This window comes from Sporisorium graminicola, chromosome SGRAM_8 (assembly GCF_005498985.1).
Source record: "Sporisorium graminicola strain CBS 10092 chromosome SGRAM_8, whole genome shotgun sequence".
Lineage (NCBI taxonomy): Eukaryota > Fungi > Basidiomycota > Ustilaginomycetes > Ustilaginales > Ustilaginaceae > Sporisorium > Sporisorium graminicola.
The window spans coordinates 63,329-85,352 of NC_043738.1; the positions used below are offsets into that span (position 1 = coordinate 63,329).

The following is a 22,024-nucleotide window of genomic DNA, read 5'->3' on the forward strand; positions in this document are numbered from 1 at the left end:
ACCTGTGAATCCAAAAAGAATGCTCCCCAGCCAACACGGGAGCGCCAGGCTTTGTGTGTGAGCACAAAACGAGATACGATAGTGGTACCAAAAAAGTGACAATGAGACACCAAAAGACAAACGGAAACAACGAAAAATACCCTGTTCAAGGGAAAGTATGGAGAGCGGGAACAGAAAAAGGAAACACCTTATCTTTTTGTGTGGCGATGGTGGCGACTGGGACTAAGCCTCAGCGGACCCAGATCCGCGACGACTGTTGCTGCCGCTGTTGGAACCGCCGTCCTTCTCCGAGGTATCGCCCGACGTGGTGGTGGTGGCCGCTGTCTCGTCCGAAGCATCGCCCGAGCCCGAACGACGTTCGTGGAGAGTTCTCTCTCCAAAGGGCGAGATCTCGGATCCCGAAGAACTGCTGCTGCCGAAATCTGTGCTGTGACCGGCATGCAGGTACGTCAACGCCGCCGTCGGCCTCAAGTGCTGACGATGGCCGTGGCCATGATCCGGGCGTCGCTTGATGGGGCTCGGCGCCTGGATGTGAGGAACCGAAGAGCCTTGACCCATGCTGAACGCCGAAAGATCCAACATAGGTCCGCTGCGTCGACGTCCTCCGGCTACGGTCGGGCTCGGTGGCACCGACACCTTGGCGCCGTTCGCGGCCATGCCGTGTCCGCTGGCGGTCAAGTGGTCTCTCGACTGGCGGCGTAGCGCGCGAATTTCGTCCTTCAGTCGACGATTGACGTTCTTGAGCTGGTGCATCTCAAACACCCACGACGAGCTGCGGTAGGTCGACAGCTCTCCAAACACTGACGTGAGCGAGTCGACGCTGGTGCCAGTGGCATCAAAGGCCGGCTGAGGACCACCCTTGGGATAGGCCACATTCGGGATCATCCACGAGCTTTCCGCCGAAGCACGCTGAATGTGCACAAACACTGTGGACAGCGCGGGGCCTGCCGCAGCTGACGAAGGGTAGAACGAGGAGAGCACGGGTGTGGTGTTGCTGGCACCGTCGCCCATCAGATGCGAGACGCTCATGGCCTGACTGCTCCGTAACGCCTGCAGCAACGACGGCGCCGCCTCGTAGTTGGTCACCTCGAGTACGTGGCGACCAAAGATGTCCCTGCCATCGCAGTTGAGCACCTCGGCGACGGGACCGGTCGTGCTCAGAAAGACGCCATCGATAGAGAGCTTCGACCAGAACGAGGGCTGCGCCGACTCGGCACCACGGCGCACATGCTCCCACGCCAGGTTGTACACGGGACGCGGTCGGCCACTAGAAATGACCACTTTGCGGCCCTTGCCCTGTTCGAGGTGAAGCTTACCACTGCTTTCGATCCAACGGTGACCGTCGTGCTTGTGTCGCATACGCAGCGTCAGGTTGACGCGCGGACCGGCCTGGCCGCCTCCGCCCTTGGTCAACGGATTGGCAACCCCCTCTGTGCGGAGGCTGCGCGAGGCGGCCGCTGCAATGCTGGCATTGCTCGTCGAGTCCTTCAGCTCGCGGAAGACGGGGACCACATCGCTAGGATGGCAGAATTCCGAAATCGACTTGCCGATCACTTCCTCGGCCGTGTAGCCAAGGATGCGCTCGATCGACGGCGAAACGTACAGGAAGGTGCCCTTGAGAGAGAGCACATAGATGAGGTCGTGCGAATTTTCCAAGAGCACGCGGGACCACTGCTTGGAATCGCAGGGGCCCACGCCGTGGATGAGATCGAGAATGTCGGCAGCGATGGCAGCTTGCTTGGACGCTTCAGCATCGGCGTCCTTGCCCATCTCGTCCGCACCCAGGATGGCCGAGTGTGGCGGGTCGTTGATGGAACGGTAGTTGACGAGGTAGGAGCCGTCGTCCTTGCGCTCAAGGATGGCGCCGGGTTGCTCGACCAAGTCGACCTGGAAGCCGACGAGGAAGTCGACCTGCGATGGATCCGACCACGAGACGGGCACCACAGTGACGAGGTTGATGAACGGGCTGCCGTCCTTGCGATAATTGATGAGACTCGCCTGACACTCTCGGAAGCCGATCAAGTGTCGCTTGAGGTGCTCGACGGCGCGGTTGTCGGTGTGTTTACGTTCAGCACCAGACTCGAGAGGCACACCGGGCGTTTGCAGGAATCGACAGTTCTTGCCGAGAATCTCGTGGAGCGTGTACCCGGTCAAGTGGCAGAAGGTCTCGCTAGCGTAGATGAGGGGCTGCTCGGGGTGGCGCGCATCCGAAATGGCAAAGGAGCACGACAGGTCGACGGGACCGAGGGCAATGCTCGGGTTGGCGCGGGTGATGGCACGCGACAAGATCCCGAGCACATCAACGCCAGAACTCGAGTACTTGTTGGAGGTCGGGATGGCCTCGCCCGAGGTGGTATTGAAGTTGCCCTGATAGACGTGCGACGGGGGATCGACACCGCCGCTGGTTGCGCCGCCGGAAAGCAGAGGCACAAAGCTACCTGAGCGGCTATCCAGCATCTTTTGTGGCGACAAGCTTGACGACGACACGGATGAGCCAGACGAATCGTTGAGGAACGAGACGCTGCGGGAAGGCAGATGTGATGCATGCATGGGGCTGCTGCTGATTTGTCCGCTGTCGTCGGCGATGCCACGCTTAGCGCCGCGACCGGCCACAGTAGGAACAGGCCCGCCAATCCCTGGCGCGGCAGCCTGCGGTGCAGTTGGTACAAAGGCTGGCTGAAGATGTGCGCCGTTGGCGCCTTGTTTTGCTGCCTGTCGCGAGAGGCGTCGGCGCTCTTGTAGGCTGAGGTTGGCTCGAGCAGCATTGGGAGCCGTGATGCCGCGCTGCAGAGGAGGCGGAATACGCTTGAAGGTGGAGACGCGAGGGATGGAGGATGAGCTGCGACTACCAGCACCGTTGGGGCCGAGAAATGTGCGGGTGTTCATGAGATGGGAGTGGTGCGCAGCGATCTGACCGCGGTAGGATGCAGTGACGTCGCGTTTGGCTCCTTCTGTCGGGGTCATTGTAGGTGGCACAGGAGCTGTCGAGGTGGGCATCGAACCAGTGGAGGCTTTACCGTTGCCCGCAGACTGCACACCAGCAAAATCGAACGAGGAAGCGCCTCCATTAGCTGCAGCGGCAGTCGAGCCTACGTCCCACGAATCCATGAGGTCATTTCCGTAAGAATCGCCGGGGTTGCTGCCGAAAATGAGCGAGTTGGACTGGCTCATGAGCGCGGAGCCGCTCATCATGTCGAGGGTCCCATTGGACAGGAGACCGTTGGCATCGAATCCGACGTTCATACCTTGATCAGAGAAGGACGAGATCATGTCTTTGGTAGGACCAAGCAGCGACGAGGCGGCGGCGGCGCCGTCGAGATTGCTGACACCGCTGGTGGCGACCACGTTACCGAGGTTATCGACGGTGGAGGCAGCGCCATTGGCAAGGGTGTTTTTGTTGGCGGAGATAGGTGGGGCGACCTCTGCCTGCGAAGGAGAGGAGATGAAAGCGTCAAAGTCGAAAGTATCCGCCATGATGGTTAGGCGACGAAGGTAGAGCGTATACAAAAGGCTGCGAAAGAGAAGGAGAAGCTGACTGACTTCGAGTCGAGTCGAGGGTTGGGGTATAGGAGTCGGAAATGGGTAACGAAACGATCAAGAACAAAGAACGCTGGTCGCAAGTACGATCAGGAGAGCGCTGGCGTAACGAATCGGACGCCTCAGAAAGAATATGCGCTGACGGAAGAGATGGTCCCTAGTACTCGAGTGAGGAGCGTGAGAGTATCCGAGTCTTTCGTAATAACAACTGGAAGGACGAGCTAAAGTTGATAGCTAGCAGTCCTTGGCTCTGATGATAGTCAAAAAGATGGCTAACGACTGCGGAAAAGAATGGTGTCGGGATCGAGATTCAATCGGCTCCGTGTTGAAATGTTGCGAAAAGGTCGCGAGACAAGCAATGTGGGTTGGGCAGAGCGATATCGGCTGCCGGGTAACCAGAAGAAATTAGAGAGGGGATATGATGGCGACTAACCCAGGGCGGGGTGGGCGCGAGGCGCGGAGGGGGCGTCGAAAGTGTCGAGCCACTCTTCACCTAGCCGCAAACTCGATCGGAGGAAGCAGCAGCAACGGTGGTTGTGGTGAGAAGGAAAAGAAACTACGGCGCTCAGGGGCCTTCTTTCCGAGATGCGCAGCAAAGTATGCGGCGCTTCTACGTACGAAAGGTCGGAGGACGTATGCACTGAGCCTAGGATGTAGGCTGAACTTGAATGTTGACTGTGGATGGAGGCGATTCGGCGAACGGCAGCATCAAAGCCAGTTGACAACAGAAAGACGTGTTTACGTGCAAAAGGGTCGTTATCGAACTCGAAATCGTAGGATGTTACAAGATGGGACACAGAAAGGTTCTCTGGCTCTGAAGATTGTGTCGTTTGATGGTGGTGATGATGATGAAGAAGAGGAAGAAGAAGAGAAAGATTGATTGACGTAGACAGCTGAAAAGAGCTTTGGTCGGAAGGTAGAGTAAAGTAGCCTAGCGATGTCGGAGGCTGAAAGACGGATCGCCTAGAGAGAGGCGGGATGGAGTTGGCGATGAGAGATGGCTATGCTCGACTTTACTGAACCATGAGGAAGTAAAGAATGAATGACCTTTCAAGGATGGTGGTGAGGAGACAAGTTAGGGTTCAACAAGCCTCAGCCACAGTCACTCACAGTCTCTCTCTCTCACTCAGCCTCGCTCGCCTGCCAAATTTTGCGCTGGACTGGCTGGTTTGGCTGGCTACTTGCTCGAGTCGTCGTCGTCCGCCCGACTCGATATCGCGCGCGGCTACGTCCTCACTGGACGAGTGTCCTTTTCTGCAAGGTGATGTTTTTCAACCTCTGTCGCGGTGCCAGAAATTTGGAACAGTTTATGCTCCGTAGCGAGCCGTCGTCTCCTCTCTTCTCACGCCTCGCGTGCCAACAAGAAAAAGAAAAGCCGAAAAAAGGAGAGCCAGAGCCAACCCCATTCATTCGCCGGTCTTCCTTCTTCCTTCTTCATTCTCTTACAGCTCGGCTTAGCCCTTTGGTTGTTCGCAGTAAGTACTCTAGTCGGCACCAACATCTCCCTATTAGGTCTGTGCTCGAAGCATTGCCATGTCGTTCAGCCTTCTTGTGTTGCAAGGACAAGTGGAAAGAAGCACAAGGCTGGAGAGGAAGGGGCAAAGTGGTTGGAGAGCGTCGCACCGACAGCGAACACGCGGCGGGGCATATCGAGTTGAATAGGCACCACAACGCGAGAGGTGGGCGCCGATGGTGGTGGAAAGAATGTGTTACGACACTGCTCCAGTGGGCTTTTCCGGATTTTCTGTCGAAATTGCAATTGCGTCGCCCTCGCGTCGGACTTGATCGTCGCCATCCTCCAACCTGCGAGCTCCACTTTCAAAGTGACAGCAGCTTCTTGCTCTCTTGCTCCTCATATGCGAAGCCTGCGGCGGCTGTCATCGCGTAGAGGAAGCAAGCAAGCAAATCGTATGCAAGCAACACAGCATGACGCATACGCTGCTGGCTCAGCTTGGTTAGCTCTGCTTGGGAATGACTCAAGTGCTAGTTTCGAGGCTGAACGAGACTTTCGATCCTCGGCTCGATACGATGAAGAAATTGACCCACACCTTTTCGCTGTTCACGGCTGTCTGCCGTGGATCAAAATCGCACGATAGGCTGCTGCACGGAGCCAAGTTCAAAAGTGGCGCAAGGCGGCGCATTGACAAGCCCAAATTTTCGGTCCCCAGCCTGGATCCCCTGCGAGCAAAAACATTTCCCGTCGATTTTAGTTTCGGACCGACACGTAGAAACAAAAGATTGGACCCCAGGGTTCAAGACCCTGGCAGCCACATCTTTTCCGCGCGCGTTCTCCCCCGTCCCGCACTTTCCGTCCGGCTGCATCTTTTTCGTTCATCTCTCTCTCGGAACCGGAAATGCCGTCTGCAGATGCAAGTTGCGAACGACTGCTTGCCTTCCGACGCGTCGACGTTGAAGCCCCCTCCGAGCTCGGCTGCTGCACCGACGATCAACGCGACTACAATTTTGAAAGGCTTGACGCGACACAAAGCTGGTCCTTCGTTCAAGCAGAGCCCTTCTCTGGTCCGCTCAGCTGTTGCATTCCTTCTCAGACAGCCAGAAGTCAAGTGCAAGCAGTTGAGGTACGAGCTTGGTCCGTTCGATCAGCCTTGGCTGCCCGCGAAACTGTGCGGTAGGACTTGGAGAGTGAGAGAGAGAAGAAGCCCCATCGCTATGACGCGCTTTGAAATTCTTCGCGTGGGCTGTCGTACGTGTAAGAGGAAGAGACGCGTCGACGATCGCTGATCTCTGAAATGTTTTCCCCGATTTGCTCGGCGCTACAGCCGATCTTTCGACTGAGCGCACTGCACAACAAGCTTGCGCACACGAGAGCGACCAAAAAATGCAAATCGACACACACACACAACACACAGCCAACGCCAAGAAGAAAGAGCCTTCCACCTTCCCTTTTCCCATCGGTCGCCGGCGCTCAGACTGTAACTCAACGCGGCTCCTTACTCCACCGACCTTCAAGTCTTCGACGCACAATTCGATCACTTGAATCACGCCTTCCGCTCGCGACCATCGCTGCACAACCATGGAGGACGACGACGACGCTTTCTTGTACGGCGACGAGCCAGCCGTCGCCCCTACCGCTTCTCGATCAGACGATGCAGCCAACGGGGCAACGCCGACTACTCCGGCGCATGCCAAGACAGAAAACGCTGATGCTACTGGAACAGTAACAATAAACAACGCGAAGGATGCCGGACAAGGAGATGATGGTGAGGAGGACGACGACGAGGAAGGAGACGACGACGACAATGACGATGACAGCGACTCGGACATCGAGTTCATCATAGATGCAACACAGGAAGCACAACAACCTGTGCGCCCAGGCTTCCAACGGCCAGGTGCTCCTGGCGCTCGACCTCTGCCATCGCAAAGCACGCCTCAGCGCCCTCAATCGACGCTCACTTCCGAATACACTCCCCTCTCGCGATCGCAGCTGCTGGCTTCCGCCAGCCCAGCCTCTGCCGTGGCAGCCACTCCGTCGTCATTAGCTCCACAGCCTCCCGGTGCACCTCCCGTCAAGCCAGCCACTGCGCTCGATGGCACCGGTCCCGAAGGCGCACCTCCTGCCGTCCCCTCCACGGCACCGCGACTGAACCTTTCACCGGGACCCGAGGACCGCGCCTACCCCAAACCCGAAGATGCCGTCGAGGAAGAAGAGAGTTCGTCCCAAGACATCTTCGACATTGATCTTGAAAATCTCGCCGAGAAACCGTGGAGACGCTACGGCGCCGACCTCACCGACTACTTCAACTACGGCTTCAACGAAGAGTCGTGGGGTCTCTGGCGCGGGAAAAAGGAGCGCATGACCGAGGCGAGGAAGAACACCGAGAATGCCCTCTTTGGCGGTGGGGGTAATGGCGATATGATGCCCAACATGCAGCAGATGATGGCCATGATGCCTCCGCCCCAGGCGATGCAAGCCATGATGGCGCAGAACGGCGGTTCGAGTGGCGCGGGGCCGATGGGTATGCCTCCCATGCCACCCGATCAGATGATGGCCATGATGGCCAGTATGTCGGGTATGCCCGGTATGCCTCCCATGTCTGGCATGAACAACATGCCGCCCATGGGTGGTATTGCAAGGGGTGGCATGAACAGCATGATGATGCCTGGCATGTTTGGAGGTCAGCAATCCAATGGCGGCGCCAGGGAGCAACACAACAACCATCACCAACAACAGCACCAGCACCCACAGCACCTACAGCAACAGCAGCGTTTCAGTAACTCGCCCTTCCCGCAAGGACAAGGTCAACACGACGGACACCACTCGCCCTACCCACCTCCCCACGATCGAGACGACAGGCCCAACGACCAGCAAGCCGACCAGCAGAATGCTGCACACGGCTGGGACACGCCACCTGCCGGAATTAAACAAGAGAACACTGACGACGCCCCAGGCGCTGGACTTGGGCCTCCTTCTTCGATGGGCGGCGCACCACACATGAAGCCCATGTCGGAAGCCGACATGTCTCTCTTCTTTGGCGCTTCCGGTATCGACCCGTCCCAAGCAGCGGCTGCGGGCTTCCCGGTATCGAATTCGAACGACATCCCCAAAGCGCCTACGGCTCCCGCACCCAAGCCAGCACCGCCAAAATCGGCCCCTTCCGGACCCGCAGCCGCCACGAAAGGCACTTCGATCCGAGGCCGCGCCGCTGCGGTTGCAGGCAGTTCGACCAACTCACGCGGTGGTCGTGCTGTGTCGCCCACTCTGCCGCCTAATGTTCCCTCTGGGCCCAAGAACCCAGGCAAGCGGTACAACGATCGGGATACGGGAGCGGGTGCAGCTGATCTTCTCGACTACGGCGCCACCAGCGGCGGCGGTGGTGGAGGAGGAGGAGCTGATGACGATCGCGGACACGCCGATGGCTGGGATTCTCGAGACCGTAGTCCCGACCGAGGGCATCGACGCGGCGGTGGAGGTACGTCAGGTCGAAGTCGACGCGAAGGCACGCATGACCAGCACGAAACGGCCAGCGCCAACGGACGCGACCACGATGACGGCTACACCTCGCGCCGCGGCGCCACCTCGTCCTCTCGATCCTCCAAACGTGCTACCGATGACCGGGACGACGAGACCGCATCGCAGTCCTCTGCCGGGGGACGCCGTCGTCGCACCACGACTGGGAATACCTCTTCGCATCGTGAACGTGAATCGTCTTCCTCACATCGCGATCGTGACCGCAGCGAGCGGGAACGTGAACGCGAGAGGGAGAAGGAACGCGAACGCGAGGCGAGAAGTCAGGCGAGATCTGAACGTAGGGCAGGGAGAGATGTCGACGAGCCGGCTATCCCCACTGGGCCTTCTGCGGGCAGTGGCCGCGCGAGTCGGAAACGCGCGGCGCCGGAAGATCGAGATGCCGAAGAGGATGCGCCGAGCAAGAGCAGCTCGAGCAGTCGAAAGGGTGCTGGGGGCTCACGGAAGAAGCGCTGAGCACAGAAACGCACGACGATTTGTATTCTCGCCTTTCAACAACCAAACAAAAAGATCTCGATTCTTAGGAGCCATCCTATGTTTGTTCTGAATGTGATCACTGCTAACAAGGCGTTGATTGAGATGTGATGAATGCTGACGATGAGTTAAGGGTATGAGCTTGTGCGTTGTAGGTGAGCTAATTAGTACGAAGGTGAAGCACGCATAGCTCCAGACGACCGTCGATGAGGAGGAGGAGCTTGTGGTGACAGGGAGCGATCTCGGCCGCGATTCGAGTCAGGCTGGCCCCATCTGCGCATCGGTCTTGTATACGCATCGCCGCTACTATCGCGATTAGTTCTGCCAGGGGCGTACGGGTTCGTCCCACCGCCAATCATTCGCTGACGATCAGGATGCACGCCTCGCTCCTCGACGTGATCATATCCTCCGGTGCGGTCCCTATCTCTTCGCTCAGCGCGACCAGGCCACCTCTTATAGTCTACCCCTCGGTCTCTGTGCGAATACCCATCGCCCCGACGTACCGCGGTTCGCTCGGCAGGCAAATCCTTCGGGACCTCGCACGTCGTCACGATCAAACTCGCGCCGTCGATCTGGCCGCCGCTCATGTACAGCGCCGCTTTTGCAGCCTCGCCCACGGACGACATGATCACATACGCCCACGCGCTCCGCTGCTCTCTCACACCCGGTGTAAGGTGAACACGCAACACACGGCCGTACCAGCCAAAGATGTGGCGGAGGTGCGATTCGCGTACGTTGTGCGTAAGGTGATCGATGCGTAGCGCTGTTTTTTCCGCACTCTGGCTTTGAGTGGTGCGGTCGGGGCCCTGATGAGGTGAGGCGGACGGTGAGACGCGGATGCAGCTACGAGAGCGGGGAGATGCGAATCGAGGAGACATTGAGGCGTCTGAAGAGACTGAGCGTGACCGCGATCGAGAGTGGTGTATGGTTGAAGATCTTGAGCGTGAGTCCCGTCGGCGCATCCGTGCATCAGGTGAAATGGAGCGTCGGTAGTGGTTCCGATCGTCGACGGAAGAAGGCGATACGCTGCGTGCGCCAGATCGACTCGACTCGGCCCTGCCGTCCATTGTGACTGAGGCCGTTGTGAGCAAGGGGCACGGTGATGACGGTGAAGACAGAGAGAGGCAAAATTGAATGCGCAATGGAAAGAACTCGGTGGACTGTGCTCGTTCACGAAGAATCAGCAATGCGCCAAAAAGCGGGAAAGAAAAAAAAATCCCTCTCAACCTCCAAATGCACTTTCAGAGCTGTGCATCGGTTGGCTTCTCTCGGGGCCTTTCTTCGATGCATCACAGTCCCCTCACAACAGCAGCAGCTGTTCGATCGGGAAGGTATCAATCATTGCATTGGGATAGAGATTCAAATCATTCGTCCCAGGCCTTAGACAACCTTGAGGACGTTCTCAGCCGAAGTGACAGTGACGTCGGGAGCGTGGTCCTCGACGAAGGCCTTGCGCACCACGCCGCCCTCGACAACGAACGCATATCGCTTGGAACGGTGGTTGCCGAGAAGGCCGGAAGCGTCAAAGTCTTGACCGATCGCCTTGGTAAAAGCACCAGTGTCGTCAGCGAGGAAGTGGACGTTGGGAGCTTTGTCGCCGCCCAGCTTCTCCTTCCATGCCTTCACGGTGAACTGGTCGTTGACGGCGACAATGTAGATGTCGTTGACACCCTTGGATTGGAACTCAGAGGCGTGCTGGATGTAGCCAGGCACCTGCGACGAGCAAGGGCTGTAGCAGCAGCAGCAGAAAGCAAAGCAGAGCAGAGCAACAAGGTTAGTGAGGCTGAAACACCGAGTAATGGCATTGGCAGAGGACAGCAGCAACTTACGGAGTGAAGGCACCGGGAACACCAACGATGATCGACTTGCCCGTGAGGTTGTCGAGCGAAACGTCGGCGTTCTCAGGGTTGTTCTCCTTGAGCTTGATGCCCGTCTCGAGCTTGGCCCCCTCCTTGACGTCGCCCTTGATGGCTGCCTTGATCTTGTCGGTGAACGATGCCATTTTTGGTTGTTTCGATGTGAATGGAGTGAGAGAGTCGGGCAAGTGTGGGATGTTGGGTGGAGAAGGGTAGGAAGCCTTGTGAAGGGCGAATCTTCCTCAGGCTTATATACTCATCAAAGCAGCGATTTGATCGGCGAACGGGGCAAATCGAAAAGAACACACACACACACCGACGAAGCAGCTGTGTAGCTTTGCATCATTGAGATGCGCTCTTGTGTCAAAGCCCGTTGCCACACTCACACGCACGCACTTTGGCGGAAGTAAGCTCCACGCCTCGTTACACTGCCAGCTGTGGCAGAGAGCACGAGAATGGCACCATATCCGAGACTTCTGGAAGCGCAATGCACTTGGCTACAGTGCCTGAGATGGGGGTTTTCGCCGTGCGGGACTGTGGCGCGCGCTGCTGCGACTTCTTGCGAGAAGACGCAATCTGACGCAGGGTCACGGCCCCGCATGACCAGCTAGCTCGGAAAAGAAAAAGTGGAGGCCGTCCTGCCACAAAATCACCCTGCAGGTTAAACGTCACATCGGCGAAACGTCCCAGATGCAGACAGTGCCCCCGTTCTTTGAGCATTGTGACTGTATGTGGACGATCGGCCGGCTTTCCGAGGATTGATGAGGGCGATGGACTTAATCTGCGAGTGTCATTCTGGCTGTTCAGGGCGAGGGAAGTGACTGGCAATGCAAGTGTGGCCAGAACTTGCACCGGAGCCCGTCATGCGTAGATGCACGCTCGGGCCATGTCGATCCTTGTCGCGAAGATTGAGATTAACAAGCGCAGCCCTCCAGGATGTAAGGAAACATCGCATCAGTCCCTTCCATCGACAGCCTACCTCGCATCTCGCTGCCATCTCAACAAACAGGTCATCTTCTGGTAGCGAGACCTGCAAGCGGATCGACAGGTGTCCATTCAAGACATCTTCGCTATCAGCATGTCTACACCGCAAATACTCAGAGTAGGCGTGGTAGGGGCAGGAGAGGTGACGCAAGTAGTCCATCTTCCCACGCTCAAGTTCCTGTCGGATCGTTACGCCGTCACAGCCATCTGCGATGTGTCTCGCGAGGCTGCCGAGCATGTAGCCGCCAAATGGAATGTGCCCCACGTTTATACTTCTTGCGCCGAGATGGTTGGACGAGAGGACATCGATCTTGTCCTCATTGCCAACAGTGACGAGTATCATGCTTCTTGCGCGATCGAGGCAGCGCAGGCAGGCAAAGACGTCTTTATCGAGAAACCTATGGCGCTCACCCGCACCGACGCACAGGCAATTCAACGGGCTGCACACGACAACCAACGCAAGATCTTTGTTGGCTACATGCGACGCTACGCACCTGCCTTCCGAGTGTTTCAAGAGCTTCTCGCCGAGTCTGGACCCATCCGCCACGCCATCGTCAAGGATATCATCGGTCCTAATTCGTTTTTCGTCTCACAGTCCAGCACTGATCCGCGGAAGTTTGGCGCCGACATCCCGGAAAGCGCCAGCAAAGACAAGGCTGCACGCGCTACCGCCATCTTGCAAGAGGCGATAGGCTCGGAAAAGGCAGCCGACGCTCGACTCGCATTTGTGTATCGCTTGCTAGGCTCGCTAGGAAGTCACGACCTTAGCTTTATGCGCGAAGCCCTCGGTGGCAAGCCAGATCGGTGCCTCTCGGCATTCGCCAGCCACGACGGCTTGTTCATCTCGGCTTCGTTCGAGTACACCAACCAAGGCGGCGCCAACAAGGGCAGTGAAAAGTACAACGTACTGTACACGACGGGTATTCACAACGTGGGCATCTTCGAGTCGTTCTTGGAGGTGTTTACCGACGACCGCGTATTGAGGATCGACATCGATACGCCGTACGTGAAAGGGTTGCCTATCAACGTGACGGTCAAAGAGAATAACCAGCATGGACACTACTCGGAACGCATAATCAGAACGACGTATCAGGATGCCTATACCACCGAGTTCTTGGATCTGCATCAAGCGCTGACCACGGGAACGGATCTCAAGACGACGCCAGAAGACGCGATGGAGGACCTGGACGTGTTTGATATGATCATGGCCCATCTGAGGCCCTAGTCTACCGCGTGCAATGCAGATGTTGCAGAAGAGCAACAGTCGACTGATTGAGGTCGTTCTGAAACTTGAATACTGTACTGTACCTGAGCTGCAGCGTCGCATTTCACGCTCGAATTTCGTTGCTGGGAATCAAATGCAGCAGCAGAAATGGGTTCCGCTGTTTTTGCAGGTTCAAGATGCAGCCACGGGACAAACAATTCTTGACAGCAGCCAAGTGCAGGCACAGCTCTCTCTGCCTGTCTCTGAGAAAGAGCTGTCTCGAATGAATTTGGTATTTGCAACCGCCCTTTCTCCGCAAAAATGACCTGTCTGTCGCCCATGCATCCACAGCCGAGACGAGGATGCATCTTCCTCGTTCCGCCAACCACCTCGTCGCTTGCTCCCGAGAGTCCGTCCTCATCTCATTCACGAGTACAAGTGGACTGCCGATCGCACTGAGCTCCTCCCGCAAACTCATCACGGAACGCCGTCCACAACATCACACCTCTGACCGTCCTGGTTGGTATCCACCATGCAAACGTAGACGCTTAGCGAGCGCAACTAGCCTCGCCTCTCATCGGCATCGCGCTCTGCCCGCTTTCCAGCCATTCATCCAAGTACGAAGACTGCATTAGGCTAGGCCCATCTTCACAAGCGACTCCACCATGGAGCCCCTATTGGTCGCGGCATCGGCGGCCGCGGATGCCCAGCCAATCGCCCTATCCTCATCATCCGCCTCTTCGAACATCCGAAGCTGGTTGCCGGCCAAGGCACAGCTCAGTATGAAGAGCCGTCTCTTCTCCAAGAACGTCCTTCGCAGCAAAGATGTGTGGGCTGCTGGAGCTACGCCAACATATGGATCCATGGTGGTCTATGCACTCCTCTTTGTCGGAGCATGCTCTCTCGTCTATCTGCTCTTGTTCAAGCCCTCCAATGCTACCAACGGAAAACCGCTCTGGCAGTTGTCCACCATGCTCGCCGATGATGCCACCATCAATCGCCTCGACAACCAACTCGACAGCGACGAGTACGAGGACGAGGAAGGATCTTCCCGCTCGTCTGGATTCCTTGCCAATTCGAAAGAGAGGCTCGCACTCCGCAAAATGTTGGGCAGAAACGATCACACCCTTACTAGACGCAGCAGCATCGTCCGCATTACCTCTTCAGATCCCACCAGCAGTTTATGCGATCATCCTATGCAGGTCGACCTCGAGCCTCCAACGCGTCGCTCCTTTTGGCCGGCCCCTGCCTCTGCCAATACCCCGCCATCCGACTCGAGCACACCCAACAGTCCCATCATCCCGTCGCCCGTCCTGGCTGCCACCAATCTGCGATCCTCATCTGGCTCTCCTACCCCTACTGCATCCCGGCGACGAAAGGAAAGCGGCAGGCTACACACGGCTAGTCCCAGTCGTTCACCCCTTGGATCCGGTGCAACGCGCAGTCGATCAGCGGATGCGCGGTCGCCTCTGAGCCGCCAAGCTGCCAGGAACAAGAGGAACAGCACTTCGAGTCTTGGTGCCACCGACGGAGCCTCCTCGAAATCACTTCCAACTGCAGGCAAGCACGATGCTGGGACGGAACACTTCGACGAGCACGACCAAATGAGGCCAGGCACACCGAGCATGGAGTCCGAAGCCTCTTCTGCCTCGGCAGCCTTGGGCCATTCGTCGGCATTTGCTCAATACGACCACGGCCCCTTCAACTCTTCTGCTTGCTCCTCGCCCACCTCGAGCACATTTTCCATCAGTCGAGCACCGTCCATCCTCAATCGTCGACCACAGACCTTCCGCACAGCCTCTTTGCGCGAAATTGACATCTCGTACAGTCTCATGCAACGCAAAGAGTCGCTGCCCTTCTTTTCCGGTGACCACAATCCAGCTCTTGTACAACAGCAGCAGCAGCAGCAGCAAGAAGAGCTGCTGCAAGCAGCGAACGGCATCTTTCTGCCGCCGCTAGGTGCCAGTTCTCCCGCTCCGCCGCCTTATCAGCCTAATACACCAACAGAGCCTGCACCCTCTTGGTCGCGAACTACCAGGACGAGGAGCATCAAGCTTGTGGAGCCGGATTGGCGGCCTCATTTCGAGTCTCACATTCGGGCTCGCGAGCGTCTTGAGACGGCCATGCGCTTTGCTGCACTCCACGGGTATTCCTCCTCTTCTGTAAATGTAGACGAGTATGGCGACGACCAATTGGGGGATGATTTCTGGTTCGAGAGATTCACACAGAGCACGGCAGCTGCGGGCAGGGACTGGGACTGGAGGAAACGGAGGGCGAGACTGCAGCGTGCGGCTACACTCGGGATGGCGCTTGGCCAGAGTGGGCTCGCTTCCCAGCCTGGCGGCACATTACCAGGAAACGTTGGATTGACGGATGTCCAGTTGCAGCAGCAACAGGAAGGTGCACCAACACCGGCAGCCCAAGTAGCCTCGCCCACACGCAAGCACATGCCTCTCCCCACGCCACTCATCACATTCACCGAACAGGAGCTCAAGACTGCGCCTAACCTGAAAATCGATACCGAGACCGGACGCCGTTCGCTGTCACGCGGCAGCAGCGAGGCTTCGCTCAGCCCCACCGCACAGGGCCCGGGTACACCCATGAGCCCCACACCGAGCGGAACGGGCACGCCGCTGGGTGGCATCTTTGGAGCGGCAGCCGCTCCGTCTGCAGACAGCATGAACCTCGTAATGGCCGCACGCGTCGCACAGCGCAGACGAGCGAGCGACGACGCCAATTTTTCGCAGCTCGCAGCTGGGCCGCAGGGTCCGAAGAGGGGTGTCGTCAACAAGATTGCTCGTCGGAGACTTTCGGCGTCCGCAGCTGCTGGTATTCCCAGCTCGCCTGGCCCGTCGTCGTTGAACGGCAACCCGTCGACGCCCAGCGTGGAAGGCGGCTCATTGTTCCGCTCGTACTCCGCGTCTTCTCCGCTCGCGGAGTCGTCCAGTGGCTTCGAGTACAGCGGTGGCAGTAGCAGCGCGTCGGTCGAGGCGGTGTCGAAGCCGTCAGCGAGCTTGCCATCGAGCCTGAGTGTTCCTGGACGACTGAGCAGCTTGGGTGGGAATGTGGGGAAGGTTAGTTTAACTCACTTGCGTGCTGGGTTCAGAAGAGACTCGGGGGGGAACGAGTTCCTGCCCGATTCGAGCGGGATCGAGCTGGTGCCGAACTCGCCCGAGCTTCGTGATGAGGAGCCTGGCAACGTTGCTGCGTACTTGGACGGCGCAGCATCGTCAGAAGGACCGAGGAGCAGTGCTGATGCATACAGTTTCGCCTCTCACTCAGCAGAGGATAGGGAGCCACAGTCACCAACCTCTCAGCGCTCAGCCTCGGCGTCTAGCCATAGCGCTGGTTGGCAGGTGACACCCGAGACACCCATCAAAACCGACACTCGCCCACGCAAGGCGCAACCACCGATCTTCCGTGGAGGCTCTGCATTCGGCAAGCAAACCTCGTCACCGCCTTCGACCACGACATATCACCACCACGATGACATCGAAGAGCTGCGCAACGACTCGGCGGAGCGTGACTCGATCTCGCGTGGCTCGAACTCGTCCGATTCGCTGCGACGCAAGATGCGTGCTCGTTCTGCCACCGAATCTTCCCCCTCTTTCGGAGATGCCGTGCAGCACAGTGGTGCGATCACAGCGCGCAAGGACGGCCTTGCAGCACTGTCTGCGGGTCTACCTACTTCGTCTCCGCCTGCAGTGAGGGCAAAGGCGAGAAATGGCTCGCGGTCGAGCATCATGCGCAGTGCGAGTGGCGCGCATGTCGATCTAGATCGCACGGCTAGGCGACGTGCTCCGATGCGCCAGGGCTCGGACACGTCGTCGATTACGGGCAGCACGGGCTCACGCAGTGGGTCGGTGCGCTACAGTGGCTCACCGCAGCGCACGAGGAAGGATAGCAGCGCCGGCGCGGTTGATCTGCATATGCAGCCGGAGCCCGCGCCAAGGGGGATGGCGCAGCGCGCGAGGAGTGCGTCCCTGAGCAGCAACGCGAGCAGCAGCTTGACTTCCCGGGATGGCAGTCGGACGGCGAGCAGGAGTAACAGCTTTAGGGAGGGGGGTGCAGCGGGCGCGGGGATGCTGGGGTTGAGTATGACCAGTAGCGGTGCGGCGGCGTAACAGGCGGTGAGGAGGGCTTTCTAGCAGGCTGCGGACTCAGAGTGTAGCGGGTTTTTGCCTGTCTAGAGTGTGTAAGAATGTATACCATTGAATCTGTGTGCTTGTGCTAGAGTGTCAGATGTGGATGACGATGGAAGGCGAGAGGGATGGCGGGGAGCGGGAATATTTCGGAAATCGGGCAGCTGGCGAGTGTTGAGGCGCGAAGAAAGATACCTTCTCGAGATTTTTTTTGGAAAGAGACCCTCTCGACTATCATCAACTTCTTTCCTTTGTATACCTTCTCACACGCACGCAGTTGCCTAGCTACGCCGCCCTTCTCTCCATCCTGAATTCGTACACGACGATGTTTCGCAACTCGATATTGGCATCGCGGTCGATAGTTGGTCCTGCTTTGCGCAGAAACGATGCTGCTGCTGCTGCTCGACGAGCGCTGTCCTCTACATCTGCGGTGCTGGACACGACCTCTTCAACGAAAGACACTGCCCCTTCGACAACACCCTCCGCACAAAGTTCGACCTCTTCAACGGCGCCAGATTCTCCACCTTCGTCATCCTCTGCCACTGCCACACCACCACCGTCTTCGTCGACGAAACCGCTCGTGCGAGAATCGTCGTCGTCGCCAGAACAGCTGAACACGCTGCCACTGCCGTACCTGTCCTTTGCGCTTGGGGTGCCGACGCCGCCGTCGTCATCGTCGACTTCGTGGGCGGAGACGCGCGATCGTCTGGTATCACCGGAGCACCGTATGGCGTCGCGCAAGGCGATTGTGAAGGAAGCAACACGCGGGTACTTCCACGACTTTCACGCAATCAAGTCGCACGGCGGCAAGACTTGGCGTGCCCCGCACACGCTCATCCGCTCCGACCGCTCGCTCTACTTCCCCAAATTCACCGGCACACGGCTATCCGACAAGGCGAAAACAAACACGGTCGACATGCTGCGCAACAAGATCTCGGTCATCGCCCTCCTCGGCAGCAAGATCAGCGAGGAACACACGAAATCCTTCTATGCAGACACGCTCGCCCACTTCGCCTCGCATCCCAAGTTCCAGCTGGTCCACATCAACCTGCAGAGCAATCCGCTCAAGTCTTATCTCATCAGCCTCTTCCTCGCCTCGCTCCGCTCCCAAATCGACGAGCGTTTGCACCCCACCTACCTCCTCAGCAGCACCAACATCGAACTCGAAAAAGAAGCACTCGGCTTCCACAATAAGCACGTCGGCTATACCTACCTCGTCGACGAGCGCGGCAGGATCCGCTGGGCCGGCGGCGCCTTTGCCGAAGACGCCGAAAAAAACGCCCTCAAGAGCTGTACCGCCGTCCTGCTCGACCGCTTCGGCGAGGATGCCAAGGCCAAGGGCAAGGGCAAGAAGTGATGCTGTGTTTCCAAACTGCTCATGATTTCATCACATTCGCACTCATAGACTTGCAGAGATGAAGCGGATCGCCTTTGTATTGCGTGTGTGCACTGTGAGCGAATCTCTCCCTCCACCCCTTCGATGCGTGTGCAAAATGAATCAGAGGCTGCTAGGAGACGATGCATTCCTCCTTCTTGGGCTTCTGCGGCGCGAATCCCATCTCTGCAAACGTGTTGTACGGCTTCTTGGAATCGTCCGAGCTGGTCGATGCCGTAGTATTCGAAGTCGACGGTGGCTGAGACGCAGAGTGTGACGACGGAGCCGACGAGGCAGGTGCACTGTGGTTGAGAGTTTGCCCTGGGCCGTGGCGGCCTGGTTGGGAAGAACCCTGTGTGCCGGAAGCGAGGCGGCCGGCGTGTGTTGGAGGCACAGCACCCGTTGGAGCTACCGGTCGAGGTTGAGCAGGGGGGACAGCGACGGGAGCGCTCGGCATGGCTGGTTGTTGGGCAGAAGTAGAGCCGTAGTTGGGCCGTCTGCGTCCAGCGGCCGTCTCTTCGACCATCTTCATCGTCTTTTTCCGCGACAGCTCAAGGTGATTGTTCTTGTTCCCCGTCGCAGTTGGTCGGGCGATGTTGTTATTGGATGCAGCAGCCGGACCGCTTGGTCTCCGTTGCCCGTTGTTAGTACCTCCGTTGCTACTGCTGCCGTTGTACTGATCATGCTCCACCATGGGACTGCGTCCTTCGCGGTCGGACAGCATCTTGGCCTGTGTACGTTTGCGAACCAGTTTGTCGTCCATCACAGCCTCGTGTTGCTTTCGCGAGAGTCCCAGAGCTTGCGGACCCTGCAGCGCCTGCAACCTCTCCTTGGCGTCGGCGTTGTCCTTGGCCGCTGCCTTGTTGTACCATTTCCTCGCCAGATCCACATTCGGCGCCGTACCAACGCCGACCTCGTGATAGTAACCCAGCGCAAATTCGGCAGAAGCAAGCCCCCTGCGAGCTGCTTTGTCCGCAAACGTATACGCCAACGTCTCGTTCTTGTCAAAGTACGACTCGGCACCGCAGAGGAACCATTTCGATAGAGCCATGTCCGCTTCAATCTCTCCGCCCTGCGATGCCAAGCTGTAGTACTGCACGCTGAGCAGTGGGTCAAAGGCACATCCAAGTTGTGCGTATTCGAAGAGCCATCCGCATTTGTACTGTGCAGGAGCAAAGTTGAGGTACGCCGCGCGTTGAATGCGTCGTCGCGCTTCCGCTTCCAGCGAGGCCACCGAGGTATTGGGCGATCGAAGCAGATGCGATGGAATGTCGACGTGTGAGAACTCGCCGGCAAGCAGCATGCCATAGATATAAGCTGGTTGTGGAGTGTCGAGGTCCGCCTTGTCAGCGGCATCGCCCAGCATGGCGACAGCTCGAGCATAGTTGACGGGCAGCTCGAGCTGGCCCAACAGATTGGACATACCCATGCGATAGATGCATCCAACATCGCCAGCGTGCACACCTCGCTCGTAGACGTCTCTTGCACGATCCAGATCGCCGAGCACCTCGTAGTCGCGTCCGATGCGGAACCAGCTGGGCGCCCAGCCCATTCGCGCCGAGAGCTCAAAGTCGTTGAATGCCTCCTTGAGATTCTTGGCGAGATACGTGGGGAACGCGCCGGATGCTTGCAGATCGCCGCGAATGTACAGTGCTTCCACCTCTGGTCGCGGTGACGAGGCGTTGCGAGTGATGATGGAGATGGCTTCGTCGGTCCACTTGACCAGATTGGGTTCGCTGATCTTGGTGCCATCTGAAAAGTTGCGCTCGACGTACTTGAGGATCTGTTTTGCCCACGACACGAGTGATTTATCGTCCCGAGCCCTGTCTCGCTGCGTTGCCAGAGAGTTCATATCTGGGAGGGGCGCGGATAGACTGGGCGGGTTGGAAGAGGACGAGGACGCCGACGCGGAGAAGGGATGAGGCTGGGATGTTCTTCGTCCGGAGTGCGATGCGTAGGTATCGTTAGCGCTTGCTCTTCTTGCCGAAGACAACGACGACGAAGAGGGTGCCTGCGTGTTGGAGTGGATCGACATGGCCTGCATGTTGTTAGCCAGACCATACGATGGCGTCGGCATGGAGGGAGGAGGTGGAGGAGGGCGAGGCGCAGAGACAGGTGCGCTCGTACGCTGCTGGTGTGAGGATGCAAATCCGCCGACAAAGGGATGCGATGATGATGATGGCGGCGGTGGAGTGGGAGCATGGACGAGCTGACCCGGTTTGAGACCCGACGATATCGCAGAGGGCGAGGACGGTGAGTGGGAAGCCGACTGCCGCCTCAAACGCTGCTGCTCCTTTTCGAGAGCGCCAGGTGGCAGAGGTGGGAGAGGCGGTGCCGTTGGCCGATAGGGTCTTGGAGGAGAGACAGTTGTCGATGGTGCAGCCCCCACTGCTGCTGCTCCTGCTGCTGATGGTCTTGGCTGTGAGGCTGTGATGCGAGTACTGCCGGGCATCGGAGGATACGACGAGTCGGTGCCAAATCCAGCAGGCAAGCTGGAAAAATGAGGCGTTTGTCCCGACATGGTTGCAACCGATGCTGTGACGAGTGATGGTCGAGGAACAGGACGTGGGAGAGTGTGGATGTGGCTGACTGACTCTGCCGGATGGAAGTGGAGCGGCTACGGTCGAAAAGCACGGGGTGCAGAGGAAGGCTGCGTGGCTTCCAGATGCTACGGAACTGCCGATTGAGACAGACACACACTCTCCTTCACATCCACGTCAAGAGAGTGCCCTACATGCATCCAAAGTATGCAACCGGCATAACCTTGCCTTGGCTGTGCCTATTTTTCAGCTGTCAATCTCACACACAATTTGCGACACCAACACAGCAACAGCGACAGCAAGAACACAAAAGCGCGAATTCACCGCATCATTCCGGAAAAAAATGACATTCTTAATCAACAGGAAAATATGCGACAAAAATGCAGGTCGAGAAAAGAGCAACAGCAACACAGAGAACCCTCATTCTGCTCGCTCCGCGTGGTGAGACATCTGTTCTGCTCTATGTTCCGGAGGACGGCACGCGTGCTTGCTAGGGTTACTCACGCGTCCGCAGCGGCTTCGCATTCACGCCACGACATAGCGCGTGTTGCAGCAGCGCGGTGGAAGGATCTTGTCCTCGTTCTCGAGCTTGTCTCGCCAACAGGGGACAAAAAAAGGAAATGCCCGGTCATGCACGCTCGCTACCCAAACTCGCTCGCTACCCGACCCGGACGACTCGAAATATTCACGCCAGGCCGATCGAAGCGGGTCGTGTATCGGTTACCGAGCATGTGCTGAGACCGTCGTGCATCCGCGCAGCTCCGTTCTGCTTCTATGTGTCACCTTGCCTGGCCTCGCCGATCTACCGCACGCCAGACCCACAACTCGAAAGACACACACATACACACACAGAGGCCACCCTTGCACCCCTGAATTTGCCCCTCCCCCACCACGACCCTATTTTCGGCTTGGCCGTACACAGTGC

At 58.0% G+C, this 22,024-nt stretch overlaps 7 protein-coding genes across 7 annotated transcripts; 4 read left to right on the plus strand and 3 right to left on the minus strand.

The window, feature by feature from the left end:
* Positions 1 to 222: 222 nt before the first annotated feature.
* Positions 223 to 3,474, minus strand: EX895_005803 (uncharacterized protein; the record flags this gene model as incomplete). The annotated part of the gene is made up of 1 exon (XM_029886395.1): positions 223 to 3,474. One exon carries the CDS (start codon positions 3,472 to 3,474, stop codon positions 223 to 225), a length of 3,252 nt encoding a protein of 1,083 aa, XP_029736708.1.
* A 3,097-nt stretch (positions 3,475 to 6,571) lies between these two features.
* EX895_005804 (uncharacterized protein) lies at positions 6,572 to 8,980 on the plus strand (the record flags this gene model as incomplete). Its single annotated transcript, XM_029886396.1, has 1 exon — positions 6,572 to 8,980. The coding sequence occupies one exon, from the start codon at positions 6,572 to 6,574 to the stop codon at positions 8,978 to 8,980; it is 2,409 nt and encodes an 802-aa protein (XP_029736709.1).
* Positions 8,981 to 10,378: 1,398 nt separating this feature from the next.
* EX895_005805 (uncharacterized protein) lies at positions 10,379 to 11,000 on the minus strand (the record flags this gene model as incomplete). Its single annotated transcript, XM_029886397.1, has 2 exons — positions 10,379 to 10,727; positions 10,828 to 11,000. The coding sequence occupies 2 exons, from the start codon at positions 10,998 to 11,000 to the stop codon at positions 10,379 to 10,381; spliced, it is 522 nt and encodes a 173-aa protein (XP_029736710.1).
* A 932-nt stretch (positions 11,001 to 11,932) lies between these two features.
* Positions 11,933 to 13,063, plus strand: EX895_005806 (uncharacterized protein; the record flags this gene model as incomplete). Its single annotated transcript, XM_029886398.1, has 1 exon — positions 11,933 to 13,063. The coding sequence occupies one exon, from the start codon at positions 11,933 to 11,935 to the stop codon at positions 13,061 to 13,063; it is 1,131 nt and encodes a 376-aa protein (XP_029736711.1).
* Positions 13,064 to 13,707: 644 nt separating this feature from the next.
* On the plus strand, positions 13,708 to 17,166 carry EX895_005807 (uncharacterized protein; the record flags this gene model as incomplete). Its single annotated transcript, XM_029886399.1, has 1 exon — positions 13,708 to 17,166. One exon carries the CDS (start codon positions 13,708 to 13,710, stop codon positions 17,164 to 17,166), a length of 3,459 nt encoding a protein of 1,152 aa, XP_029736712.1.
* A 343-nt stretch (positions 17,167 to 17,509) lies between these two features.
* On the plus strand, positions 17,510 to 18,541 carry EX895_005808 (uncharacterized protein; the record flags this gene model as incomplete). The annotated part of the gene is made up of 1 exon (XM_029886400.1): positions 17,510 to 18,541. One exon carries the CDS (start codon positions 17,510 to 17,512, stop codon positions 18,539 to 18,541), a length of 1,032 nt encoding a protein of 343 aa, XP_029736713.1.
* A 151-nt stretch (positions 18,542 to 18,692) lies between these two features.
* On the minus strand, positions 18,693 to 21,080 carry EX895_005809 (uncharacterized protein; the record flags this gene model as incomplete). The annotated part of the gene is made up of 1 exon (XM_029886401.1): positions 18,693 to 21,080. One exon carries the CDS (start codon positions 21,078 to 21,080, stop codon positions 18,693 to 18,695), a length of 2,388 nt encoding a protein of 795 aa, XP_029736714.1.
* Positions 21,081 to 22,024: the final 944 nt, after the last annotated feature.